Source organism: Anopheles merus, chromosome 3R, assembly GCF_017562075.2.
Source record: "Anopheles merus strain MAF chromosome 3R, AmerM5.1, whole genome shotgun sequence".
NCBI lineage: Eukaryota > Metazoa > Arthropoda > Insecta > Diptera > Culicidae > Anopheles > Anopheles merus.
In genome coordinates, this window is record NC_054084.1 from 37,691,601 (window position 1) to 37,716,629 (window position 25,029).

Sequence of the window (25,029 nt, forward strand, 5' to 3'; positions counted from 1 at the left end):
TCAGCAAACATACAAACAGGTTTTGTGAGGTTAATTTCCGATCATGCCGGCCAACCACATCGCTAATGCCGTAAGCTTAAGCCAAACCGGAATCCGAAGCTGGGCGGAATTCGTGATCTTGGCTGTTGGAGGTGCATAATTAATACCAATATCATAAATTCGCATGTACCGGCAAGTTGACCTTGGAGATATATTCAAAATAATTAAGTTTTTTTTTCTTCAACTTAAAGAAAATAAAAATTGAGAAATAACATTTAGGGTAATTTGCCAATTGTTACACACTTAAGGGAACAGCCAACGTATTTCATATGTTTGAGATGGATAAAATTACAATGTTCTAGTTATGAATGTCTATTATACATTAATATTGTTTGAAAAATAGTATATTTATTTTATTTTAGGGATAAAAATGATGAATAATGGCAAAAACTACTCTTTTTAAACCTATGATATATCCAAATGTTGCACACTTTCTAATACATTGAAATAGACAAAAATGAGCCTTCAACTGGATGATTTTCTATTGAATAATGTCAAGGACAATACAATACACTGTTACATTATACGTTTGTCCTTAGTTCAAGTCGATATTCCGCAAAATAAGTAGCGAACTTGCACCTACAATCGCACGCCAATTGTAAACAAAACGCTGTCAATATGATAGTACGGTGAAAAAAGGAGGCTTTGGGCTGTGCAATAAATAAAATCGAAGCACTCTCTTTGTTCCAATAATTAAATAGCGGATTAAAATAAGTATTTTTTACTAAAAGTAAAAAAAAATACCGGATCGTGAGATTCTACCTGATTTGTTTGATTATAATCGAAACATAAAGTATAATTTGTTCACAGGGCGAAATAAACCTTATTTTGTGAGACACGATGCTTAGCGGTTTTGCTAAGAAATTTATTCGATTTGATCGAAATTAGTCGAAATATTTTCATCTGGGTTTAAAAAATTGAAAAAAATGCTCTTTTAAAAAATAAAATTGTGGAAGAAGTGGTAGAATGCCCAAGATTAAAGAAAAAATGCTAGCTTTTATCAAAATTTTATAAGTATTTGGAAAAACAACAATTTATACGCAGTGTTCAATAATTGGGTGGTGTACAACAATTGACAAATTACCTTATTTGATAATTTTATCGTTATTCTTTAATCACTTTTTGTATAAAAACCCATTTACCCATAGTATCAGTTCTGTAATAGCTATTTGAATAAAACACTTTTGTAGTAACTCAATTTGGGCATCTCATTTTACCCATTTTTATACTTATTTTCCTGTGAGAATATGACAGCATATTTTAGTATTATTATAACTAGAAAATCAGAGCGATCGTTCAATCGATTTTCTAAAAAAATATTTTGTATCATCGTTTAAAAGACCTAAAATTCTATCTGTTTTATTCAACAACAATGAACAACGAAAAAAATTCTCATCAATTCTATGATCTAAACAGCAGAAGCGTTGGTTTCTATAAAAGCCACCCATGGTTCAATTTATATTTGGGCTGTTCTGCTACAACAATCGCTGACTACGTGCCAAAAATGAGTAAATTGAATTTTTATTGGACAAAAAGATGGTCGAGCTAGAAATAGTAAATTTCAATTTATTATTAAAAAAAAATTGTTATTCATTGATACTGTTCCATCGTTCTTAGGCATTGTATATATTTTAAATTAGACCTTAACGATACTGGAATTCAAATGAAAATTCAAAAGGTTCTAAAATCTAGGCAAAAATCAGCGACATGCACGGAACTGCTCTTTAAAGGTTTGCAATAATACATATAAATTGAAAAGCGAAACCATGCAGCCAATGCCAATCCTTTTAAAACGTTTAATTAAATAATACATCACGCCCACTTTCATCGTGTCTAAAAATATCAACATGTTCACTGTCAGTACTGTAGTTTTAATTGTTGCATTTGAAATTGGTAGACACAACAAGTTCCTTGAGCTTCAGATTTTCTATACTTATACCGTACACACGACTCTTACTACAAATACATTTTCAATCAGCTTTTGTTCAGCTTTTCAATCAGGTTCTTCTCAGCACTTTTGGAAAAACAGAACAATTTCATGTCCCATCTTCATGCAACACAGCCGACCGCCTCCTCGGCGTCTAGACAGCATATCAGTATGGCAAAACATCTAACTTTCATCGTATTCAATCGATGCAATTTTGTTGGTCGGTATGCAAAATTCAAACTCCGAGAAAGGCTCACATATCAACCGTACGTTAGAGACCAACACTGAGCTTCCCATAAAGCGTACCGATCACCGCAGCAGCAGCAGCAGCATCAACAAGAACGGCTACAAAAAAACGGAACGTACCGTAACGACGGCAAAGCCTTCCAGTACGATCTACTGTCGGTTCATGTTGTGACGTGGAAATAAATTTTTAAAGTAAACAGCATCCTTCGTGCTCGTCGTTGGACGAAACACTAGAAATTGCACGGCCACGCTATGGAAAGAGTACCGCCAATGTTCAGCACACTTCGCTTTCGGGATCGATACGACAGAAAAGGTGCTGGGAGTCAGAGGCATGCAAAACACTGCAAATACTGCGACGTGATGGAATTTAGTTCACTGTGCGGGATAGCTGGAATGTACTGGAATGTGTGTCTTTTTTATTTTATTTTGTTATTCCCTGAAACCAATATAATCCTTTTCCCAAGGTTGGTCGGTTGGATTAGTGACCTCGTTGTGGTTTCGGTTAGCATCGATCTTTGATGGGCAACCACGTATTAGTCGGCCAGGTTGGTATGCTATCAATAAAGCTTATTTTGCCTCAGCTTTGGGAATTTCCACACTGTGGTTAAAGCCGAATTCCTGCTGAAATTGTGTGCAAATTTATGGCTCGACTATGCTGACGGACATGAACAATAGATAATAATCTATTCATTGTGTTGCATTGCTGCTGTTCTGTGTTGCTCTCTTGTCGTTACTCTCTGGATGCCTTTATGCGATTGATTTCCTGAAAACATATACCAAACATTGTTCTTAATTTTAGTAAGAATTGCATTAAGTTCAAATTGTGAGAACAAAATTTACACCGGTTTGAACCGCTTTTGAGAAAAGATAGTAAAGATCTTTTCGTTCTTTAAATACTCTTTTTTTATTTGCAAATACTTAGCCCCAGACTAACGGAGGGAATATATTACTGCTATGTATTGCCCAGACATCCCTATTATCTTGGCACCAGATGACACCTACCACCCTTCAACTTCGATGTTTCCTAATGCCCCTACCACCATTCTGGCAATAGCAATAAAAGCTGTACCGGGACACTGGTGCATCAGCAAGAATTCCTGAAGGCAGTTGCTGATACCCAATATCCATCGATATTTGACTTCGGGTACAACGGTGAAGCAAACACACCGATCCCAGCCAATAAACTTGTTCACCCGTTGTACACACAAATAGCGCGATTCACTTTCTCCTCTTCTCCCCTCTTCACCGTCCCGTGTACACATCGTCAGGAGAAATGCAAATCCAGCCACCCACGACTAGCTTTATTTCCTTGAAGCGCCACAGGAACTATCCGGTGTGCTGATCGTTGTGGGAATGGAAATCAAAATGTGCTTTGTGCCATCGAACAGTTTGCTGTCGCCTTCCTGGAGTAAACACACCATCTCACATATGACCGCTTCATGGTCATGGAATATATTTTGAGTACATATACTCCATATGTTGAATGGAAGATATGAGTGAAATAATCCGAAAGAAATAAATAAGAGACTAAATTTGAAGCTTTTAACTAATATTTTAAATTACTAAAATACAAGCTTTTTATATACATATCTTAAATACTTATTTCGTACTTTTTCCCCCGTAAAAGTAAAAGTACCCATAGTGACTAAACACTATGCAAACTACTCGCACGTGTTCGATTGAATCGTACACAGCGATTTACAGGACATATGATAATGAATGGTCAAACAAGCTGCTCGACAAGTAGCCTTCGTTTTGTTTATTGATTTAAAATTCTACCACTCGTTAGTCGAAGCAATTGTACCTCGCTCTCGGAGACGGGGATTCAATTTTTTATGCTGCCCTGTCGGTGACACTTTCAATGAGCTCCAATCGGGGTAAGCTTTTTCAATTCAAAGAAGATGGACAAACTAGTGCACAATGATACCGAGTCCCAGCGTTAAAGAATGGCTCTCCTGTCTCCTGTCGTCGCCTTTCAATATACTCCACAGTGTGTATTTAACGTGTGTTGATACAGTGGCTTATCTCGTTTTAGATTGCCACTACGGCAGGCGATGCAATTGTGCTCCTTCCCCAAAACGAATCTGTTGATAATCCGGCTTTGATGCAATCTATGCTCGGCAAATACGGCAGACGGACAGAAAACCCAAAGCAACTTTGAATGGAACTGTTTAAACAGAAGTTATCAAATCAATTTATGTGGCCAAATTGAGAAATCGAATCTGATGCTGGTCATATGCGCAAATACTTCCTGTCGGCCCAAAGGTAGATGTTGGACTTTTCTGCTACTCTTGTTGGTAGTCGGATTTGATGTATGTGTTTAGAAGGGAACGAGAAGGTAAGCAATTATTTGTCAACTGCCATTTTGCTTGCTAGTTGCAATAATACGCTGTTGAAGTGTCGGATACACTACGAGATGTCCGTGCGAAGGTCCTCGAATGCAGTGGACATACTGAGAATGTCATGGACATAAAGCACCGAACCTTGCCAAACCTTCTTACGCGTACGTATTTCTCTCTCATTCAATAGTTCAATCTCGGACTATCGTTCCCAAACTTCTAGGAGCTGCCTGCTCCTTTCAGCAAAATAGTGCTTTGAATCTGAGTTGGTCTCTTAACCAGGCAGGAATCACCTGACGGCGCGGGAAAAACTTTTCCCATTAATTCGGGTTTCAGAGATTCAATTACACGCCCTCGCGGCTCCTGTTTTACACCTCTGCATTCGGTGCTAAATCAGTGTAAGAGGAACTTTCAGTAGGGCAGTGCTGATAGGGTTTTACAGAAGATGAGCTAGATGAGCAAAAAACAAAATTTTATCGTAGACCTTTACTAGCAACCTTGCAATGACATACGGCCTCGACAGGTACCAACTAGGGCTAGAAGGATTATTCATTACTAAAACGTAGAAAGTTTATCTGGCAATAACCAAGAGGCTCTATTATTTGCTCAATCTATTGCACGTTTTATAAACTATGTTGTTAACATGCCTGTCGTTGGTATGGATGTCTATTAAACAAGGATAGTTTATAAAAATAATTGGAAAATACTTTAAGACAAACTTGCGGAACGTGTATAGTATAAACGATAAGGAAAGTTTTAACAGAGTAATACGGAAATACTTATGATTAAATTCAGAGTGACGTGGGTTAGGAAAACTTCAAACCCCTTTTTAAAAGGGCAATGTTTTTCCGTTTCTCGAGCAAACATTCTGTAAAATGTGTATGTTAATGAACAAAATTTTCCTTTTACATTCTCAAAAATATCGCTGATGAGAAAATAAAAATGACTAAAACTTATCCATTTGCTAACTTACCATTTTTAGCAAAATGACCATTTTGTTCTTCATTTATATGCCCTTTTATACCATTATGCTCTATTAAATCACTCCCTGAGCTTTAGTTAAACTGTATAAAATAATATAACTCCTTTTCCTTTCCCAGTCCATAAATAACAAGAGCAAAATGCTGCAATAATAATATATCGATTATTTGTTTTATTTTCATATTTCCAGTTCTTCCCGAGCATCCCGTGGTCCTCAGTCAATGGGGACAACAGTTAAACAGCTCGAAGCTTGGACCGAAAGAGGAAGGTGATGACATTGTCTTAACATGTCGTGTTGTAGGAGGTAAGAGATATTTTCACTTTTTACTTATTTAGCTAGACTGGCCTGAAAAGCCATAGTAGCTAAGTATTCCTAATGTAAATCGAAAAAAATTGTAGTTTGAAAACTTCTGATAAATAATTTTTGTACGATTATCTTAAACCGAGCTTTAACTGCTTAACTAAAGAATTACAACGTATGGAAAATATAGGATTGACAATATATGTTTTTAAATGCAGTACTATATAGTACTACATAGCCATCCCGAAATTTCCAATCAACCATCTAATTGTAGCATTGTCTTACTAAAATTGTCAACTTTTGCATCTCGTACGACATATATTCGTAAAACGACAGCAGCAATACCTATGTCGCTAGCCACTTCCAGTACTAGTTTCGATTCAATTTAAAGACACTACTTTCACATCTTCCCGGAGTCCATTTTCCTAATGCAATTATTGGCAGTTACTTTGCCAGCACGGGACGAACACACACCCGGATAGAAGAAGTTGCCTCCGAAACAACCGGTAGCTTCCCAAGAAGCAATTCCTAACCTCAATTAAACCGACCAAACTACCAACCCGAAGCCGGTCGCCGGTGATCGTGGCAGGATTATTGCATCAAGTTCTTCATCAGAGTGCCGACTACGGCGGTGAATGAATCTCCAGTTCTCCAAGGAAACTTCACAATAATTTCCAGCCGAACACTTGGTGCTGTCCGCCTAGCCGGTATCCTGCAGCGTCACGAAAGCGTACATTTTACACTGATAATGACAGAAGTTTAATTGATTCATTAGTATGCAAGACTTACACAGCCGGAAACGCAGAATTCAACCTCAGTCGTTCTTTAGTCCCGGAACCCGGAACTATCTTGACATGCCCATTCCCCTCGGATCACAGCGGATTGTTGGAAGACCCGCACCAACGTGTACGCAGGGACCTACGAAACGTCAAGGCGCCTAGCGTTCTCATCCCTGTTACCCCGACGTACCGGTCTCACACAGTCAGGATCAAACAGAGATTCAGCTCTGCCGTCGGGGACCTGACAAGCGAGCCCGGTCGGTATTCGCAAGTCATTGCTATCGTTTTACATCGGACCTATCGATGGACCTAGATTGCAGCGCTGGGTAATCTACGTTGGGAAAAGACCGTAAAATTGAATCTTAAAATGGGTACGGTAAGGGTAGGGATTATCCTAGCCAAAAACCACCGAAGCCCATGTGAGATGCTTTTGTTATGCTCGATTCTGATTGTGGCCATAGTGGATGAGATAGTATTCATGTGAGCGTTCTTACGCATAATACTCAACACATGGTTACGGGAGAGTAGAAAATCAAGCATCTCAATTTGTTCAGATTAATGACTTCAAGGGCATGCTTTCCTCGTACGGTAATTTAATTTTACATTCTACGAAGGCATCAACTTTTCGCCATGGAGAGATATGAATGTGCTTTTAATGTCATTTTACTTTACGGACGTTCTGTTTCCTTTATCGACAGGGCGATCAACCAGTTTTAAGTCATTGAAAAATTAATTCAGAATGTGACTTTAAAATCTCTTGCCAAGACACATGTCATCATTTTTCCCCTGTCAGTAGAAATCAGATCTTAGACGCATATCTCGTACATCTGTTTCTGTCATATCTAATTGAACTGTTCTTTTGAGGGCATAAATGTGTATAGAGCTCTGTTTTTTTGATTTATACTAGAAGCTAAGAGCTCCTCGTTGGAATCCCTACTTCAGCTACTTCCCTACTTAGTAAATAATAATAGGAACTATACTTTTTTTTAATTTATACCTATTAAGAACGATTTTGTAAAATGATATTTAAAGATGAATAAACTAATTATTTCCTTAACGTCAACGATTAGATTACGGCTGAAAAGATTTTCTGAAGCTGTTTTCAAACTTTACAAACAGAAAGGTTGTCTTTTTTCTTCTTTTACTTAAACCCCTTCCAACCGAATTCCTCATCTCGATCATTCTTAGTGTATATTACACATCTTTTAACGGCTGCTCATCAGCACCACCAAATATGCAGCTCAAGTATGCAGTGCTCACGTAACACATTCGCGGTAGAGCAAAAAAAAATCACGCAGTATTTTAAAACCAAATCCCAAAGTCCCAGGAGGACTGACTTTCTAGCTTGCCTTTAGAAAAGTTTCCCTTTTCTAGCTGAGCGAGGGCTACTCCGCCCTAGGACGATGCATTTACTGGTATTTACGATTCTTCAATTTTTCCTACAGGGAGTAGAAATACTGTACCCAGTACCTGTACCGCACGGTAAGCACTGAAAGTTTTTCATGTATGCAAACAGTTGATAACACCACTGTTAGTGGACTGAGTTCTTCTGAAGCTTTCATCTCACAAAGCGAACAATTTCAACCGAACCGTAAGCTTACGGGAAGGATTTTAAATAAGAGGATAAGTGCAGCAAACAAAACTTCTTCAAAGCAAAGTGTTCCAAACACACATACACAGTATAGCATGACGTTTAAGCACGAGCACAGCTAAAGACATGCGAAGGTAAACCCAAAACGCACTACACATGGCCACACGTCTTTCGACAGCTAAGTAAGAAGAGGTAGGGAAAGAGAAAGAGCAGGCTGGTGAAAGGAACTATAGAATTTTGAGCAAAAGTTATGGTTTGGTTTATACACAACTTTTCGACGCCTTGCGTCCCCATATACCTACATGTTGTCGCCGCTGCATGCGGACTGGTACGCATAGGAAGCGGGCCCCGGTGCACACCAAATGGATAGGTTTGCAACACTTTTCGTCACCTTGCTGCCCGAACTAGTCCAGGTCTCGGCCGAGGTTTATCGGGCAAAGAGCTATTTCCGCTGCAGAAATGAAAGTTGCCTCCTGCTCCTGCCAGGATGTCTGGGCGGGTGGGTCTTCAACAGTTTAACTTATCCGTTCGGCGTGGCGCGTGGTGTGATTGAAAAATGTTTTATTATTAAAGTTACAGTTTTTGCCGACGGTTTCATAACCGGGGCTGCCGTCAGAAGGAAATGAAGTTATTTCAGTTTGTAAGCAGTTTCTCGATGCTCGATTTAAGCAAACGCGATTTGTAGAAAGCCTAAAAATGCTTATACAGTCAAACGGCCAATATTTATTAAATGGATCAACAAACATGATAATAATTTGTTCATTTTTTGTGGCATTTTGTGTATATTTAGAAAGAACATTAATCTTAAGAAAACCTGCAAAAGAAAATTATATTTTTTTGGTTATGAATTATTTCCAAACAAGTGTAATCATATCACATGATAAAGATATCTAGCTGCATGACGAGACAAATGATGTTGAATTTAAACAGAGCAAATCATCCCCAAAAATCAAACAGCTTTATTCGTCCAATAGACACACTAACCATAACCCCTGTAACTAATATATCTCACGTTTCTTTCGTTGGTTAAATAATACATCAAAGAAAGTATACAATTCTGGCCAGGGTTGATAAATAGTTTGACGTTTTTTTGGAGCAAAATTGCGTCCAAAATAAATCGCATAGGCTGATGAAGCTATGGCGCTTCCATCGGCCGACCGCACGTCATTTATCATTATTCTCAGCCTCTCCAGTGTAAGAAGCTTCACCACTTCTGTTTGACGTTTTGCAACAACAACCAAAAAAAAACATCATTTGGCAGTAAATATGATGAAGATATTGACGAGGCCCCAGTCGACTCACGAGTGCGGTCAACACGAATGCCACAAAGGCTCGTCTAGCGGGCAAACGGAGGAACCAGCCGGACCATTCCACTGACGTATGGTATTTATGAACCTAACCCTTAACCATTGTATCGATTAATCATTTTCCAGCCAGCATCGATGGTTCTAGCCAAGCTTCTTGCTGTGGTTCCGAAACCAAACCATTTTCCCCGCAACGCAACGAAACTCAACGTTCATGAAATTCAACTTCACACGACCTTTCCTTAACCGCTCGCCACCAAAGCAACGCCTGAGCACGGCTATCGAAACGGGTCGACATTCCTGCAGCATCCCAACATTTCGACCAAAATTGTTCACGATGGCTTCCAACGAAATCCGGCCCGTATGTACGTACGTACCCGGCACGGTGGCCCGGGGTTCGTTTGATGGTGTCCTGATTTGGAGATTTATTAAATCGGCACTACTCACCGATTTATCACCGTTCAATCAACATCATCGAATCGTTGATTTTGGGAAACCGACCAAACCGTTTGTTCATGGACGGCTCTGGTGCTAACGGCGCCATAGTGCTTGGACGGTGTCCTTCAGCAGGCATTAATACTAGCCTGGACGAAACCTTAAATACCGCAGCATGGTAGCCAACGTTCTGGTGGACATGAGCACACACGGAGCAGCTGACCGTTTCTTACCGTACCGGACGGCTAAAGCTTCGTCACCGTACACCGGGTACGGGTAAATAATTTAATTAGCCTGCCAATCACAATTCCATCACTCATCAGACCCATCCAATATGCTCCGTTTTCAACTGATTCGCGTCAAACATCGGCACCTAATTCGCTGCTACTAGCACGTGCACATCGTTCTAGGTTCCGGATTTTGGAATTGAAATTAATGATCCTTGCTGTCCGGTGCATCAGATGCAAGTGGCGCTTAGTATGGCCGTGCTACCTGTGTCGTGCTACCGGTGCTCTGCTGAACACGGAGCGGGAAATGTGATTGGGCGTATTTTTATGCAGCAGGTTTTCATTTGCATCTAAATGGTCGATTGATTCTAGCGGTGGTCTGTAGGCTTGATTAAAGTAGCTTTAAAATATGTTTCATCTTTAGATGCCACAGCAGTACAAACATAAGTAAATTGATATCCAAATTATTGAAAAACTCAAAAAATTTGATCTACGCCTCAGTTAAGATGTAGAATATCACATGGATACATATAAAGTTACATTTAATAATCAACAGGAACAGCCCACGTACTCTATAGCTATACTGATCTCTGTGGTCATTTAACCCTAGACTAACCCAGCAAAACATATCGTTGCATTCGAACGGCGTACGAAACGGTATGAGTAACGTTGATTGCGGTGTCAATCGACAGGCCAGGATTTACACACAACGGCCGTAAATATTGAGCAAATTCCCCCAACGCATAGCCGGGAAGCCGGCACGTGTGGTTAACGAATGTAGTTCGAATCGGAAGTCCCACCCACCAGGGAGGGGTTGGCTATGTCATTCTATTTCAGTGGCACAAAACCCCGGGCGGAAGCGAGCGTGGTAAAGAATAACGCTCTACCATCCTTACCAGGATGCTGCGGAAGTAAATGGGAAATAAATTGGTTTTCATCCATCCCATCCACTGCTGGAATTAAAAGTCTTCTGCGCGCTAGCACACGAGCAGCGCGTCCTGTCCGCCCTGTTCGGCATTCGCTCCATATTAGGTCTAAAAACGTGATAATCGATCGGATGGTCGAATGGTCAGGTTTGATCGTTGGTCCACACCGTACTTGGCACAGCTTCGACCGAAAATAGCCCATTCTACCGCCCAAAATCGAATGATCGGCTTTACGGAGACCATCCGATTATGGCGCATCGAGCGACAGTGTGGCAAAGGCCTCCTGCGATGATGATTTTCATTTTGGCAGTTGTATTTTGATCCAACCTTTTTTTTACCCAACTGCACCGATAGGCAATTTAGAAGCACGGGGAAAAGTGAGGGGGCAAGAACCAAAGAGCAAAATAACAACCAAAATAAAAAAATACCATCTTTTTCCTGCAAAAATGGTTTCGAGCAGAAAAAGTGAGACAAAATGAACTTCATTGCTTCAAGAGCGAATACACGCCCGCCAGGATGTTCTTCAGTTTTTGAGATGACGTGCACCTACTAATGTCAGAATGTCGCCCGAATCGTTTGTGCTTCCGGACGAACGAACCGTGTCCGTGCCCTGCATCATGAATCGTCTGATTGGATTCAGTGGTTTATGACACGCATTCCTCGGAGAATGATTAAATTTTTTGCCATTCTTGCCATCCATCCCTTCCGTATAATCTTTTTGTTTTCTTCCTTCCTTTATCGTTTGCTGGCATATAGGGAAAAATGTTAATTTCTTTTCTTACTACTGCTTTGATCTGTATCGAAATTGTTGTTACCACAAAAAGTCAATTTTCGGTACGTCTTTGGAACGTGTGTCGATAGTTTCTGCTAGCCTCTAGTGTGGTGATAGATGTGGTCTTTCCTTGCTTGAATCTATGGTATACGATATACGGCTGTAGATAGGTTTGTTGAACCTCTCACACCTCTCTATGTCGTACTGGTCGAATTTTTATTTACGTTTTACGTTTAGGGAGTGGTATAGACATTTTTGGATGATCGGGCGTTATATATCTGTGTAAAGTTGAAGAATGTTTACTGCGATCTAGGGATACGAATTTTCGATAGGCTGTGCTTTCCATAAGCCCAACTAATCATGTTATTATCAGTTCATTGATAAACGCAGAAACTCATTCTGTTAATACTGATTTTATGAGAATATTGGTGAAAATTATGTATCTCTGTATATATTCATATAAGAAACGCGCATAAACTAATTTCTATGATCTACCTACCAAAATAACTGCGAAAAATTATTACATAGAATTTATAAAGTTATGTGTAAATCTAAAAAGTTGTTTACATTGAAAACTGAAAGTAAATATTCAACTTTCTTTCTTGACAATGCGCAAAGGAAACAGTGTTATTGTGGTGTATGACTGTTAGTTTATTGCTTCGTTATATTGTCTACATTGAAATTATGACTTAAGACGGAACGAATTTTACACAAGGTTGCGGAAACAAAACTATATGACTATAACTATTTCAAAAATGAGGAACATGTTCACGTTTCAATTACAAGTGTAAACCAAACACTCATTCTTATTTATGACTCATGTACACAAATAGGTAAATATTCGTAAAAAAGATAAAAATATGTAGGTTTCTGAGTCACTAGTTTTTTTTTACAACGGAATAGTATGTCTTGCGCAGGATGGCCTTGTCTGAACATTGCAAAAAAAGCGTTACCACAATATTGTAGCCCGGAAAAACGTATGATAGAATGCACATTCTAAGAATTAAAACTAACAAAGGAACGCCAAAAAATCCCTACATGTGTCCACTTACTATTTTACATAGGTTTTGCTGAGTACTTACATAATGTAAAGTTTACCAACAACAGTTTAAGCTTGGACACTATCAATAGGAGAACGAGAAACAATTGGTTTTGATCTGATATACCCTAATATGAAGGGTTTTTTTTAATATTTGTAGAAGCTTTTGATCATCTGGTGTAAAGGCGGGATTTGAGGATCTCGAAAATGTACGTCTATATGATGGATGGACTCGCTTGATTTGCTGTCACATAAGGAGTATCGTGTTCTATTCAAAATGTGTTATAATACAAACATGTCTAACAAGCAATACGCCATCTGGACTACATTACTTTGGTTCTGGATTCCATCACCAAATCTTTTTAATGCACCTTGGAATAAATGTAAACACCACTTTGTTTTGCCATTTTTCGAGCAGGTACTCGAATCTAATTCTAGCTTTGAGGCTAGAATAATCTAGGCTGAAAATTGCAGGCTAGTTTTGTGTATGGTTTGGTATGGAGTGTTTACATGATTTCAGCCTCCAACAGTCAAACTCCAAACAAAAAACTGTTTAGAATCGTGAAGGGCCATTATATTATTATAGATTATTCTCTGTTTAAGATTGTTTCACAATAGCTCAGCAAAAAAATCTGCGAAAATCAATAACATGAAACACCCAAAACATTCACTTTAAAGTAACACTTTCATCTGTTTCACTTACTTTTCGTCGATTAATGATTTGTTGTGTTCTTTAAGTTCGTTGATTTTTGAATATATCTCACAATGAAACAAGAGACAACTCCTGCCAAAACAACCGAAAAGACACAAAAAACTAATATTACATCAAACAATTCCACATCAAACTAGTATCATCGCACCGAGCGCCTCCGTACCGCAATAATTTCATATTGAGCAGCATTTGCCAAGTATTTTATCATAATAACACAGCCTTATGTATGTTGCTTTCGGTGCATCCACCAAACCTCCAACGGCCAAAGTTTTGCTGGCCAGCGCCCGTTTTCGCTTCATATTTCACTGACACTGGTGAAAACATTACGGCACGTCTGGGAAATTCTTTTTGATCTACAATCACACCGAGCACCGGCCCAGCGCCAGCGAGTCGTTTCCATTTCGTTTGCCAGGTTTTTGCATATTCTTTCCCCATCAGAATGCTGCAAATCTCGCTTCTTTGCCTCGGCGCTCGGTTGCATTGCGCAGCGCAGGAAAACAAACGCAAAAGATGCCCCCGCACCTACCCCACAGCTTCCCGCCCGGATGCACCGTTGCCAAGGGGAAACTAATAATATGAAAATATTATCTTCGCGCAATAATGTTGAAATATGGTGCTTTTGATAGCAGTAGCACACAAACAAACAAAGACACACAGCCATACAAAAGACACACAACAATGTACAATACACCTACTTGCGTGCACCGGTGTATACGTACACGGCAGCAAACATGAAGACTACTGTTTCGGGGCCATAATTTAACATGATCACCCATCACATGCCCATCGGCACCCAGCCCCAGCACCGGCACCCTTCTCAGCCGTACCAAACAGCGCACAGCTAAGCCCTCCCAAACGCGCGATAAAGCGAAAACCGTTTCGTATTAAAGTGCCAGCAGATTTACAGCGTGATAGGCGGCAACTTGCAGAGTGGTAAAGCGACACGGCAGAAGAAGAAAAAAAACAACAGCGCGGCATGAAAAATACTAGCCCCTTACACGTGCACAACAATGGTTCGAACAAACGCATACGCAAGCAAGTGGCTAGCAGCATGTCGATTATGCCAGGCTCGTACATGGTTCTTCCCGCCCTCCGTCCTACCAACCAATCGCTGCTGCCGCCAGTAAAGTATCGCGCTTTTATGTGACAAAATGTGCCCCATTCACAGGCGTCATATATCTCAATCCGGATTTTTCCCGGTCGCAATATCCCACGACAATCATCCACCATCCACAATGCCGATCGGGCCATCGCCATGCGCTGTGGCGGGCCGGCAACAAACGGTCGGGCGCGCAGCACTTGGGAGTTTCCCGTGTGAGCACACAGCTCAAACGTGTCACAGATTTACATATTTCGTGCAAATAAATTTCTCCGATAGCGTTGATGGAATTCATCCCTGCGAAAATCTGTCCCACTGTTGGGTTTTACTTTGTGTTTTTTTTTCTCTCTCTCTCTACCTCTCATCCCATGACAGCACCATATCGCACACGGGCCGACCAAATTGGAGAACAGGGTAGAAAGGTGTAGCGAGTGATAGAAAATTGCTTTGGGAAGCTTCACACCACAGTGATGCTTCGGATTGTTTGTAGGATGGGCTGTGCATCATGAGCCAGGAGCGAAAAGATCGCCATGATAAACAAAGTAATCGTACCATGGTTGTTGTTTTTACATACCCAACACACAAACACACACCCACGTTTGGGTACAGATCCTGTGCGGAAATGACTCGCAGAGTTAGTACATACTGGCCATGCGATATTGACATGATAATCACATGTCAAGCGTGACAGTCTGGCGGAGACTGCTGTCACTTATGCATTCTGCGGTAACTACTCATCACTCGCATCGATTGGCAAAGCAATCATCGATTTTTCTACAGTTTCTTTTTATTAACCTCATACCATTCTCGCTTTGTAAGTGCATTTTTATGCATCGTTACACACTCACGCATTCAAAACGTAGTTCTCCAACTACTCCCTTTAAATTGACTATGTCAAATGTATCTGAAAGGGAAGTACGAATTAAATTAGCAGTATCAGTATATAAGATTCTTCTATACGAAGAGCTAGTAAGATTATATTTCTAACAATGTATTGGCTTTTTGTTAAAAGATAAACTGTTCTGTCATTTCGTATGCTCTCTGTGAAAAATGTCATTGAAACAGTTCATTGTATACGTTTTCAAATGTTCTTGCAAATGCAGCTGGATCCATTGTTTTAGTCTATTCGTCGTTGGTTTTGTTTTTAATAACCTCTAAAGCTTTAAAGAGCTTATCAAGAGTCATTCAGGTCAAATCTGTGTGGCACTTTTTCCGAAATATTACGTGTGCAAGGATTTTTGAATTGTGAGTGTTTCCGTTAAACAAAAAAAAAACGCTAAAATTATTGAAGAAAAATAAAGTTCTAACAAAGAAAGTGTCAAAATCCAGCAATTCCTGGCGATATGTATATTGTTAGTAGCAGTGAGTAGCAGTTGTATCACTTAGAGAAATTATAAATATATTGTCAGATTGAAATGTTGCAATCAAAAATAACCACTAGGTAATATTTCTACTTTTTCAAACCTATCACCCCTTATCACTTTAAAAATCGATGGCATATACTTCAATAGCATCAATTGTATTTGATCGTTACAAAATCACATAAGATGCTTGCTGGAACTGTTATTCATTCATTTTATTCGGCATGAAAGTCACCACTCTTGGGATTGCATTGGAACCACATTAAGTATTATTTAATCTCCTCCCTCCCTTTTTACTACGGTTCTGCATCCAATCAATGTCCTGTAGCCCAAACGACGAACCAACGTAATCGTAACGCTTTTCAAGCAAAACTCGTTGTTTTACACCCAGCCCCCGTATCGGACACTTTTTTTGATTTTGTCAGCATAAATTCCGAAACAGGATCGATTACTGGCGGAAAGCCGTCCGCCACATACACACAATTCAACATAACCGAACGGGCAGCAATGCCACAAAGGCAACATAAAAGTGTCGGGATCGAGCAACAACCACAGCAGCAAGCAACAACAACAACAATAACAACAAAGCTGTGAACGTGCAGGACAAGGAAAAACGGCATTGTCATGAGTGGGGCCAAAATAAATTTCTCATCACATTCCAGATTTCCTGCATCCGGTTATGCAAAAACCGGAAGCGTGTTGAACGAGGTACACTCCTCACTTTCTGGGGACGAATCTGCTGATACAGGCTATCTGTATTCGAAGAAGCATTCCCGTGACTGTGGTTGCGCTAGTGTGGGAAGGGTGGGGCGAGAAACGGAAGGATGCCGGGAGACCCCGGGTAGGACATGTGTTATCGATACTGCAAAACGGTTTTCCTGACATCCATCATTCATTCGACACTGAAAGGTTGGCGGCTGCCAGGCCGCTTCCTCACTGATGGAAACACGCCATGGAAGTGGTTTCAATGCGTAGCAGCCCGGTCTCGAATCCAATGGAAACGCGCGTTTTCCCTCTCTTTCTGTCTGCCACACTAGCCCTTCACAACAACGATCGTGACAGAAACGATGCCACAAGGTTTGGAAGTGTCGACCGTAAGCTATCAGCATTGGAGGTGACTGCTCGCTGGAGATGTATAGAATGTGGGAATAAGCGTAAATAATTTATAGAAATAAATAGCACCTTTCGTTCTAAAAGCATCCCGGACAAAGCTTCTGGTACATTGCGATACTCTTTGCCAAATATGTACGTTCTTAGTGTAGCGAAGTGTAGGAGCACTTATAAGAATGCTTAAAATGAACTTTAGTACCATCATACCGATGTTTCAGCATCACTTGCATGGTTTTACCTGCTCTCAAAAACGGGTATCGCAAGAAATTGTTGATCTTATTCAAGGATATTGAAACTGGAGCCTGAGTGTACTAAAACTATGCTTTGAAACGCGATACTAAACCTCGAAACAATATTAATTTCATTGATTTTCTTTTAACCATTACATCCCACTTCCTATCAATTTTAAGAAATCAAGCTGTTACCTAAAACTGCGCGGAGGTGAATAGAAAAACTTGCTAGTATTTGAATATAGTTTTGATTTTTTACACGGCCGTAAACAACTTTACTTTTGAAATTGATTTAATCATTCAGCATTATTGATGAATAAACTTGTTAATTATACCCTTGTTTAAATTTCGTGATCGATTTAAATTATAAATAGTATGAAATTTGTATTAAGGATATGAGACATTCCCAACATGACTTTCAAACAGTTGTTGATATTTAAAAAAAAACATTTTCAGCATTTCTTTTATGAACAATTCGTCCTTGTTTGGAGACAAATAATCTTTTTGTATGCATTTTAATTCGTAGTCAAACGTTTTTCTTTATATTTGGAACTAATTTTAATTTTTTTGTCTTAATTTTTCATTTAGTACAATATCTGACAAATATTATCTACACATCTAATGCCTGCTTTTAAGCTTTTGACTGAAGATGTTCACGAAAAACTCATCTTTTATGCAAAAAGAAGTGCTGTGAAACGTTCTCAAACTACTTGCCTTATTATTCAATATCTGTGCAGTTATCAATACCCATTTACAAAATGGCATTCCAGTTGAATTAGTTGCTCCCAGAGCGAAAACCATACCTCGTGCCACGCCGTGCCTCCATTAAAGGGCCCATTTATTGTGCAAACGGTTCGATAAACTATTGTTCCGGAAAATGTGAGAAATGCCACGTACCGAGCACAGGTGAATTGAATCGAGCGAAAAGCTTACCTGGTTTGCAATCACATTCCTCCAAGGGCACCCGGTATGCTGCACCAACGTCAGCGCTACCAGCTTCGGTGCTTATCGGCGTACCCGCGTACCTTCCCGTGCAACGATTCATTTCGTGCCAGCAACAATTTGTACACGACAAAGTTCCACACTGCTGCTAGAATTGGCAGCTATGCATTTATATAAGAACAGTGTTTTCCTCGGCACCCTGTTTGCCTTGCTGCACCTTTACCTTTCGCGTTCCATTATTATTTTCCAATCCTGCCTGTTTTACCTCCCCACAGTGTAACGACCTCTTCACTCCAATCTAGCTCACGATACCACACCGACAACGCTCTCCATGTGGCAGTTATTTGGATGCCGGAAAATGCAGCAAAACGGGCATGGGCAACCCATGCTCGCTGCCGAAAACCGCACGGTGAAAAAGTGTGCTGCGTGCAGAGAAACCGCTTACATTTTTTCACACGATAAGAATTGATTTTATAGCTGCTTATTTTATTGGGATTAATTTGGGGGTAGCAAGCCTTTGGGTTGGGAAAACAGGGAACAGAAAGAAAATGCCCTCACATACTTTTTGTACTCTCACTTCCTTTGTGTTGCATTAGCTATAGCATTACACGAAACACTTTTCGTGAAATAGACGTGTAATAATGCAATCTTTGTAATATTCACTGGCACATTGCGTGACACCAGGTTTTTGCACTTGCTTTTAATTCGGTCGCACGATATGGAAAACAATGTTGCATTAATCTGGCGTGGAGCGACAAGGGAAATGTTTTGTCGCCCTTCTTTTTTATAAAAAATATCAAAATAAAATATTGGTCTTTAATATTATTGTATTAAGAAGAAATAGCATCGTATTGTTCATAATAAAAATATTTTACATGTAAAAATAATAAAAAACAACCACTGAGAGTATTCATAAATTGTTACCAAAAATAAAACTCTGTCAGCTTCTTCCCAGTATGCCTTAATCTGCCAAACCTCACACTCTTCTACCGATGTTGCAGCATACCGAGAGCGCGTTGAAATCGATTAGCGGCAGAATCAATATCAAATTTAACTCCTATCAGTGTCAATCAGTGGCAAGATGTTGCACTTCGCCGGCGACTGGGACCGTTCGACGTCCCTAGTCGTACGCTCTCGCTCGGCACTCTGAGGCGTTCCGAGCGAGCGAACCGTGTTTGTTCCAGACGCAGATAATGGTTATTTATTTTTTATTGACCTGCCGGTTGAACGAATTCAGCGAATTCGAATAATTGCCACTCAGCGGCACCGTGCTCATGTGTTTTCCCCGTCACTCGATTATGCCCGCGAGCGAAGTTTTTCCGCTCCGAAAGAAGCGATGCCATGATAAGAATACCAAGCACACACACACAGACAGTGCGAGCACGCGGAACAGCAAGCTGTGCCACTGTTCATGCTGTGCTGCACAAATGTTCGCGGTATTTTTAATTCACCCCTTACATCGACTCAAAATGCAATCGAAAATTCAAGTAACCCTGTCTGGGAGAGAGAACTTTTATTTCTCGCCAGCCCAGCCCAGCACCGTGCCCCGGGTACGTAAGGTCGATTGTAAGCTGACAGCCCTGACGTAGATGAGATTTTGAACGACTTTTAGACTTTGGTGGGGGTTTTCAAGATCGAAAGTGCTGTTTTGATTATATTGAGCTGTCAGTGAAAAAATATAAACACTAAAGATTAACTTTTACAAATCAGAAGCCAACAAATGGAAGTTAATCGGAGACAGTTTTATCGGACGATGTGTATTATTTTCATAACCGAATTGTTGAAGAAAATAGTCTCAAAACATCGTAGTTGTTCTATTCTTGTTAACTGTTGGTAAAAAACAAATTTCAATTTCATATTTTCATGTTTTAAAACAGCTCAACAAAAATTAAAGCCTTCGCTTACCATCTAGCATTTATTTCATTCCCTTAGCTTACATAACAATCTATTGCGAGTTAGCCAAAAATTATTATGTTCATCTCAGTACTGTGCACACAACTAAATGATACAAATAAAACCATTACTCATTTCCCATGCTTTACTCTGCAAGTGATGGGAAAACCTTCAAGTTTACAACGATTGCCATTTGCTTCACTAAAAACAAACCGCATCAACTTTAAACGGCCAAACACGGTGCTAATGGACTGCCGCAAAAAGCTCCCTGTTTCTATTGCTGGCCGAGGCACAGCCAACCGACACGCAGCTGATTGCAGAACAAACCGCCATGGAGTAATAAATTATATTTTTAATCTACATCAGCGTGGTTTCATCGTCGAACCACCAGATTTAATTAATCGAATGGTTACACTTTTGGCAAACTGTTGTACAACCAGTGCCACGGCGTGTTCGTCACCGGACGTGAATGTGTAAAGTATCCCGCCCCGGTCCAACGTGGGGCATGTGAATCCATAATTAAACTAACCGGATGGGTTGGACAAAACCAGTGGTCGATAGATTTGCTGTTTTTTTTTTTTGTCGTGTGTGCGGGGAACCTACGCGCGTATAGCCTAGCTGCACTGTGTCGTGCATTCAATTTACACATCGAGTAAAAGCGTTTTTGCTGCAAATTTCAAACCATTGTTTAAGGGGATGAAAAAAGCTAACTGAACATGCAAGCAGATAACAAAGGCTAGTTACTAAAATTACTAAGCTTTAGAAGAATTAACTAGTCCCAATAATGAATAAATACCAAACAGTTCTAAACAATCGTCAACCGCAACGCCTCTAGCGTCAGCAAAGCTTTTCAACGGGAAAGCCTTATTTTTCGTTTTACACAAGCTTGTTAAATGTTATCGATCCGCTACACACTCAAGTATAGTACCTACAAATATGTAACGAACTTAAAGCTGCTTCACTTGAAACAATCCCATACCCATGTCATCGCATAGCATACCAATGTTGTTGCCCACAAAAAGTCTCTCATTATGTAGATCAAATACTTACGCATCGATGGAATTTTGAACTATGGTTCACAGTGAACTATTTCGCAAAATTGCTAACCCTACTAGAAACACTCACAACCTAAGCAAAACAAATGCGTTTAACAACGTTGCCCTAACGCACACTAACACACACATGCGCGTGTTTTTAAACGTATCAGAAAAATACATAAATCCCCAACTCGGCCATCGGAGTTGCATCCGAAATTATGCCACTCGAGGGAATCATTTAATATGCAACGTCAACTGCTACCCCTCCCTCACCCGATCGGCATTCGATGAACAATCCCGAACACAAGCTACCGAGTGTTTGTGCAACAGCAATCTAAATACCTCGCTTTCCCTTTCCTTTCCTTTGCAGGTCGCCCCCAACCGTCGGTCAAATGGCTCATCAACGGCATCCTGGTGGACGAGCAGTACGAGCACAATTCTGGCGATGTCATCGAAAATCGGTTGCTATGGCCCGCGATCCAACGCTCGGACCTGAATTCCATCTTCACCTGCCAGGCAACGAACACGCTGCTGGTGGAGCCGAAGGAAAGCAGCTTTGTTCTAGATTTACATCGTAAGTCGACAGCTAGCAACGATTCTACGACACCGTTCCCTTCTGTTTCCTTTCCTCTACTTCCTGCTGCACACTGCGGCTCACTGTCACCATTTTGAACATTTATCCAACCACCACTATCACCACCACCACGATCACCACTACCACCAACAGAAGCAAATGGTCCAATTTGGTTCATTGTCACTGCGAACTTACAAAACCGACGAACCAATCGCAAAGAAAACGCCAACTAATGGGCAAAAGATTTTCTCCCGGGATTATGATTTCCGGCTTCCGACTGCTCCCGATGGGATGAATTCATCTGATTGTCGAATTCTCATTTCATTAAAATCTCATTACTTTTGCGACCGATGCGCATAGCACCGACAGACCTAAAACGGCAAAATAGCCACCGCCTCTTCTGTCTGTCCGGTGGTGCCTCTTGCCCTGGGTTTTGGTCGCCGGGTCCTGGAGCTGGACTGTGGGTGCTACCAGCAAAATTGAGCTCGTCATCGTATTTCTTGCCATCGCCATCGCCACCAGTTCAATTGCATGTGGCAGCGATGATAAAGCACATAAAGTGTACCATATCGGTTTTGCTTACGTTTTTGTTCTCTTATTTTTTGATTGAAAATCTTTAATGCTTTTTCACGCGGAGTTCCATGAGCAGTGCTGGATTTGGAACGCTTTCTTTGGAAACGAGCAAGCTGTATGTGATAATTATACGCTTCTTCGGTTTTTATGAATGATTCACTGTTTCAACCCGTGAAGCACGGGGTCAAATTTTATTTTATAGCTTTAATATTGCTTTCAGTTAATAAAGAGCACATTTAAAATCATGCTTTAAAATATTATTAATTCTCAATAATTGTTAGACAAAAACAACTTTTTCTTCAAACACCAATTAAGTTGTCTACGTAAATTACAGTAACATTAATTATTGGTTTCTATCCTTAGTTAGTATAGGCAGTTGTTTTCTTTCTGGATAAAATTTTCTTTTCATTTTCATCAAGAATGTTCCAAAACCTACGCCCAGAAAATAAAAAAAATAAAAATACTCTAGGTATTCCCAGAAACTTTTGATTATACCTTGTTAAATATTGTTATACCTTATATGTATTTTTGTTATGTTAGACAATTTTGCTCTAATACTAATAATTGGTTTAGAACGTCAGTTTGGTAAGATTTTAAAATATGTTCAAAGTATACACTACCTAATTGTGTTGAAACCCTGAACTTGAATTATATTAATTAGTAAATTCTTTTACGTGAAAAGTCTTTAATGAGGCAGCATTACGACTAGTTTTTGAAAAAATGTGTGCTTTAATTTATTGAGAAAAATCTACAATTTTATTAAACTCCTCTTATTTAAAAACAAAAAAACAAATGGACTTGCTAATATTTAACGCACACAGTATTTATTATAAGCTTAAGTAAATATGACAACATTACCATTAAAAACGTTTCCACGTGAACAGAAACACAGAGCAAAAATGAAGTATAGGTTCTCGCGCTGGATGAGATAAAGTGGAAACCTTAGTAAGGCCTGAAAAACTGTACGGCAAAAGCAATCGACACCGATTGCGCAACCTTACTATTTAAGCTAAAGCATTCTTCTACAACAAAAAACAACGAAACGAGAACGCAAAAAGATATACTTTACGAGTTTTCCTGGAAAACAAATTTAAGAAAGCAGACAACAAAGTTGCTTCCAGAATTATATGCGTATCGCTTATAAGAATGAAATCTGACACAAAAAATGTTCTTTTTTCTATTTGCTGATTGATACGAATTTCAAGAATATTTTTCTTTCCTCACAAAAAGAAAAGAAAAATCATAATTCTCCTTCGCCCTACTATCTTTACCTAAGGGTACGGCAAAAATACTTAAAAGAAAAAGGGACAATAAATGATAACTCACTTCGTCTTGCGGATATTGTAAGCAAACGATAAAATACCCCCGAGGGAGGAAAAATAGAACCACATTTGCATCACCTGTGTCGAACTCCGGGCGGTCGGCCTTTGGCAGAACCCGAACGAGCCAAAGTAAGACACTCCGATTTAACCGTTCCGAATGACCCATCGCCAGCGGCTGAAAAAAAAAAAGATGAAAGAGTTATCGAACAAATGATAAAAGCTATAATTCACTTGACTTCTGTCCCCATTTTCAAAGACGAATACATCTTTGGGTTACACAATACGATTCCCCCTTTCCCTCCTTGCGTGGGGTATCGTGTTTCATTATCGGGATAGATTTTCTTACACATTCCTGGAATGATGTTCCATTGTGCTTTTGAGTGCTTTGAGGTTCATATTTTCATTGCTCCGTTGTGTTTTTGCTTTGAGTAATTTTAACAGTCCTGCTGGCGTTATGTTTATATCATGTTTCTACTTAATTATATGGAAGGATCCCCCCGCTACAAGTATTAAATTTCTAGCATTACGTTTGAATTTCTCGGTTTATCAAATGTCATTCTTTTAGTAAAATCTCCGCAATGGGTAAACCTTCACCTTTTCATTTCTTTGCCATTCTTATACCATTCGCTTTTGAAGACGGTTTTTTGTATCGCAGAAATTGCATGCTTCATGAAATCCCGAACAGTCTTTCTATCCCCCAAGGGGTAGAGCATATCTCTCAGCAAGGAGGGGGAGAAAGCAAACTGACCAGGAAATACGGAATGATCAGAAAAATCAATGCAGGGCAGCGATCGTTATTTTCTACACCCCCTTGCATGCACACACACATTCACACTCACACACACACATACACCTGTCCGAAAGATTCATCCGTCGGCAGGATATTTACTGGTTTATATTGAACCTTTGTGTTTTTTTTACTCTACTTCCTTTCTTTTCATCCTCTTTCTCTGCTGCCTGAACCCGTCCACGCCACAAAACGCACAGTGAAACCATTGAGTGTGAAGATAATGAACCCGCAGACGCCATTAGTAGCCGATCGACGATATGAAATCTCCTGCGAAAGCGTTGGTTCGAGGCCAAATGCGATTATAACCTGGTACAAAGGAAAGCGACAATTACGTCGTGCAAAGGTTAGTATAGAATCTACGTCCGGGGCCCCAGCGGTATGGTGCGCCGCACCAACGTGAGCTTGTGGCCCACTGGCTAAGTTATGGGGAAGGAAGAATCGTTCATTTCGCTCAATAACAAGGGCGAAATCGTTCGACCG

General features: G+C 40.0%; 1 protein-coding gene across 8 annotated transcripts in view; it reads left to right on the top strand.

Moving 5' to 3' along the window:
• LOC121595989 (neural cell adhesion molecule 1-like) overlaps positions 1-25,029 on the top strand; it is a 202,690-nt gene that overhangs the window by 145,910 nt on the left and 31,751 nt on the right. For all 8 annotated transcript variants that reach the window (XM_041920513.1, XM_041920514.1, XM_041920507.1 and 5 more), the window contains exons 7-9: positions 5,723-5,836; positions 21,661-21,864; positions 24,747-24,892. In XM_041920513.1, coding sequence (XP_041776447.1) covers positions 5,723-5,836; positions 21,661-21,864; positions 24,747-24,892 — 464 coding nt within the window. The remainder of the gene's footprint in view (positions 1-5,722; positions 5,837-21,660; positions 21,865-24,746; positions 24,893-25,029) is intronic.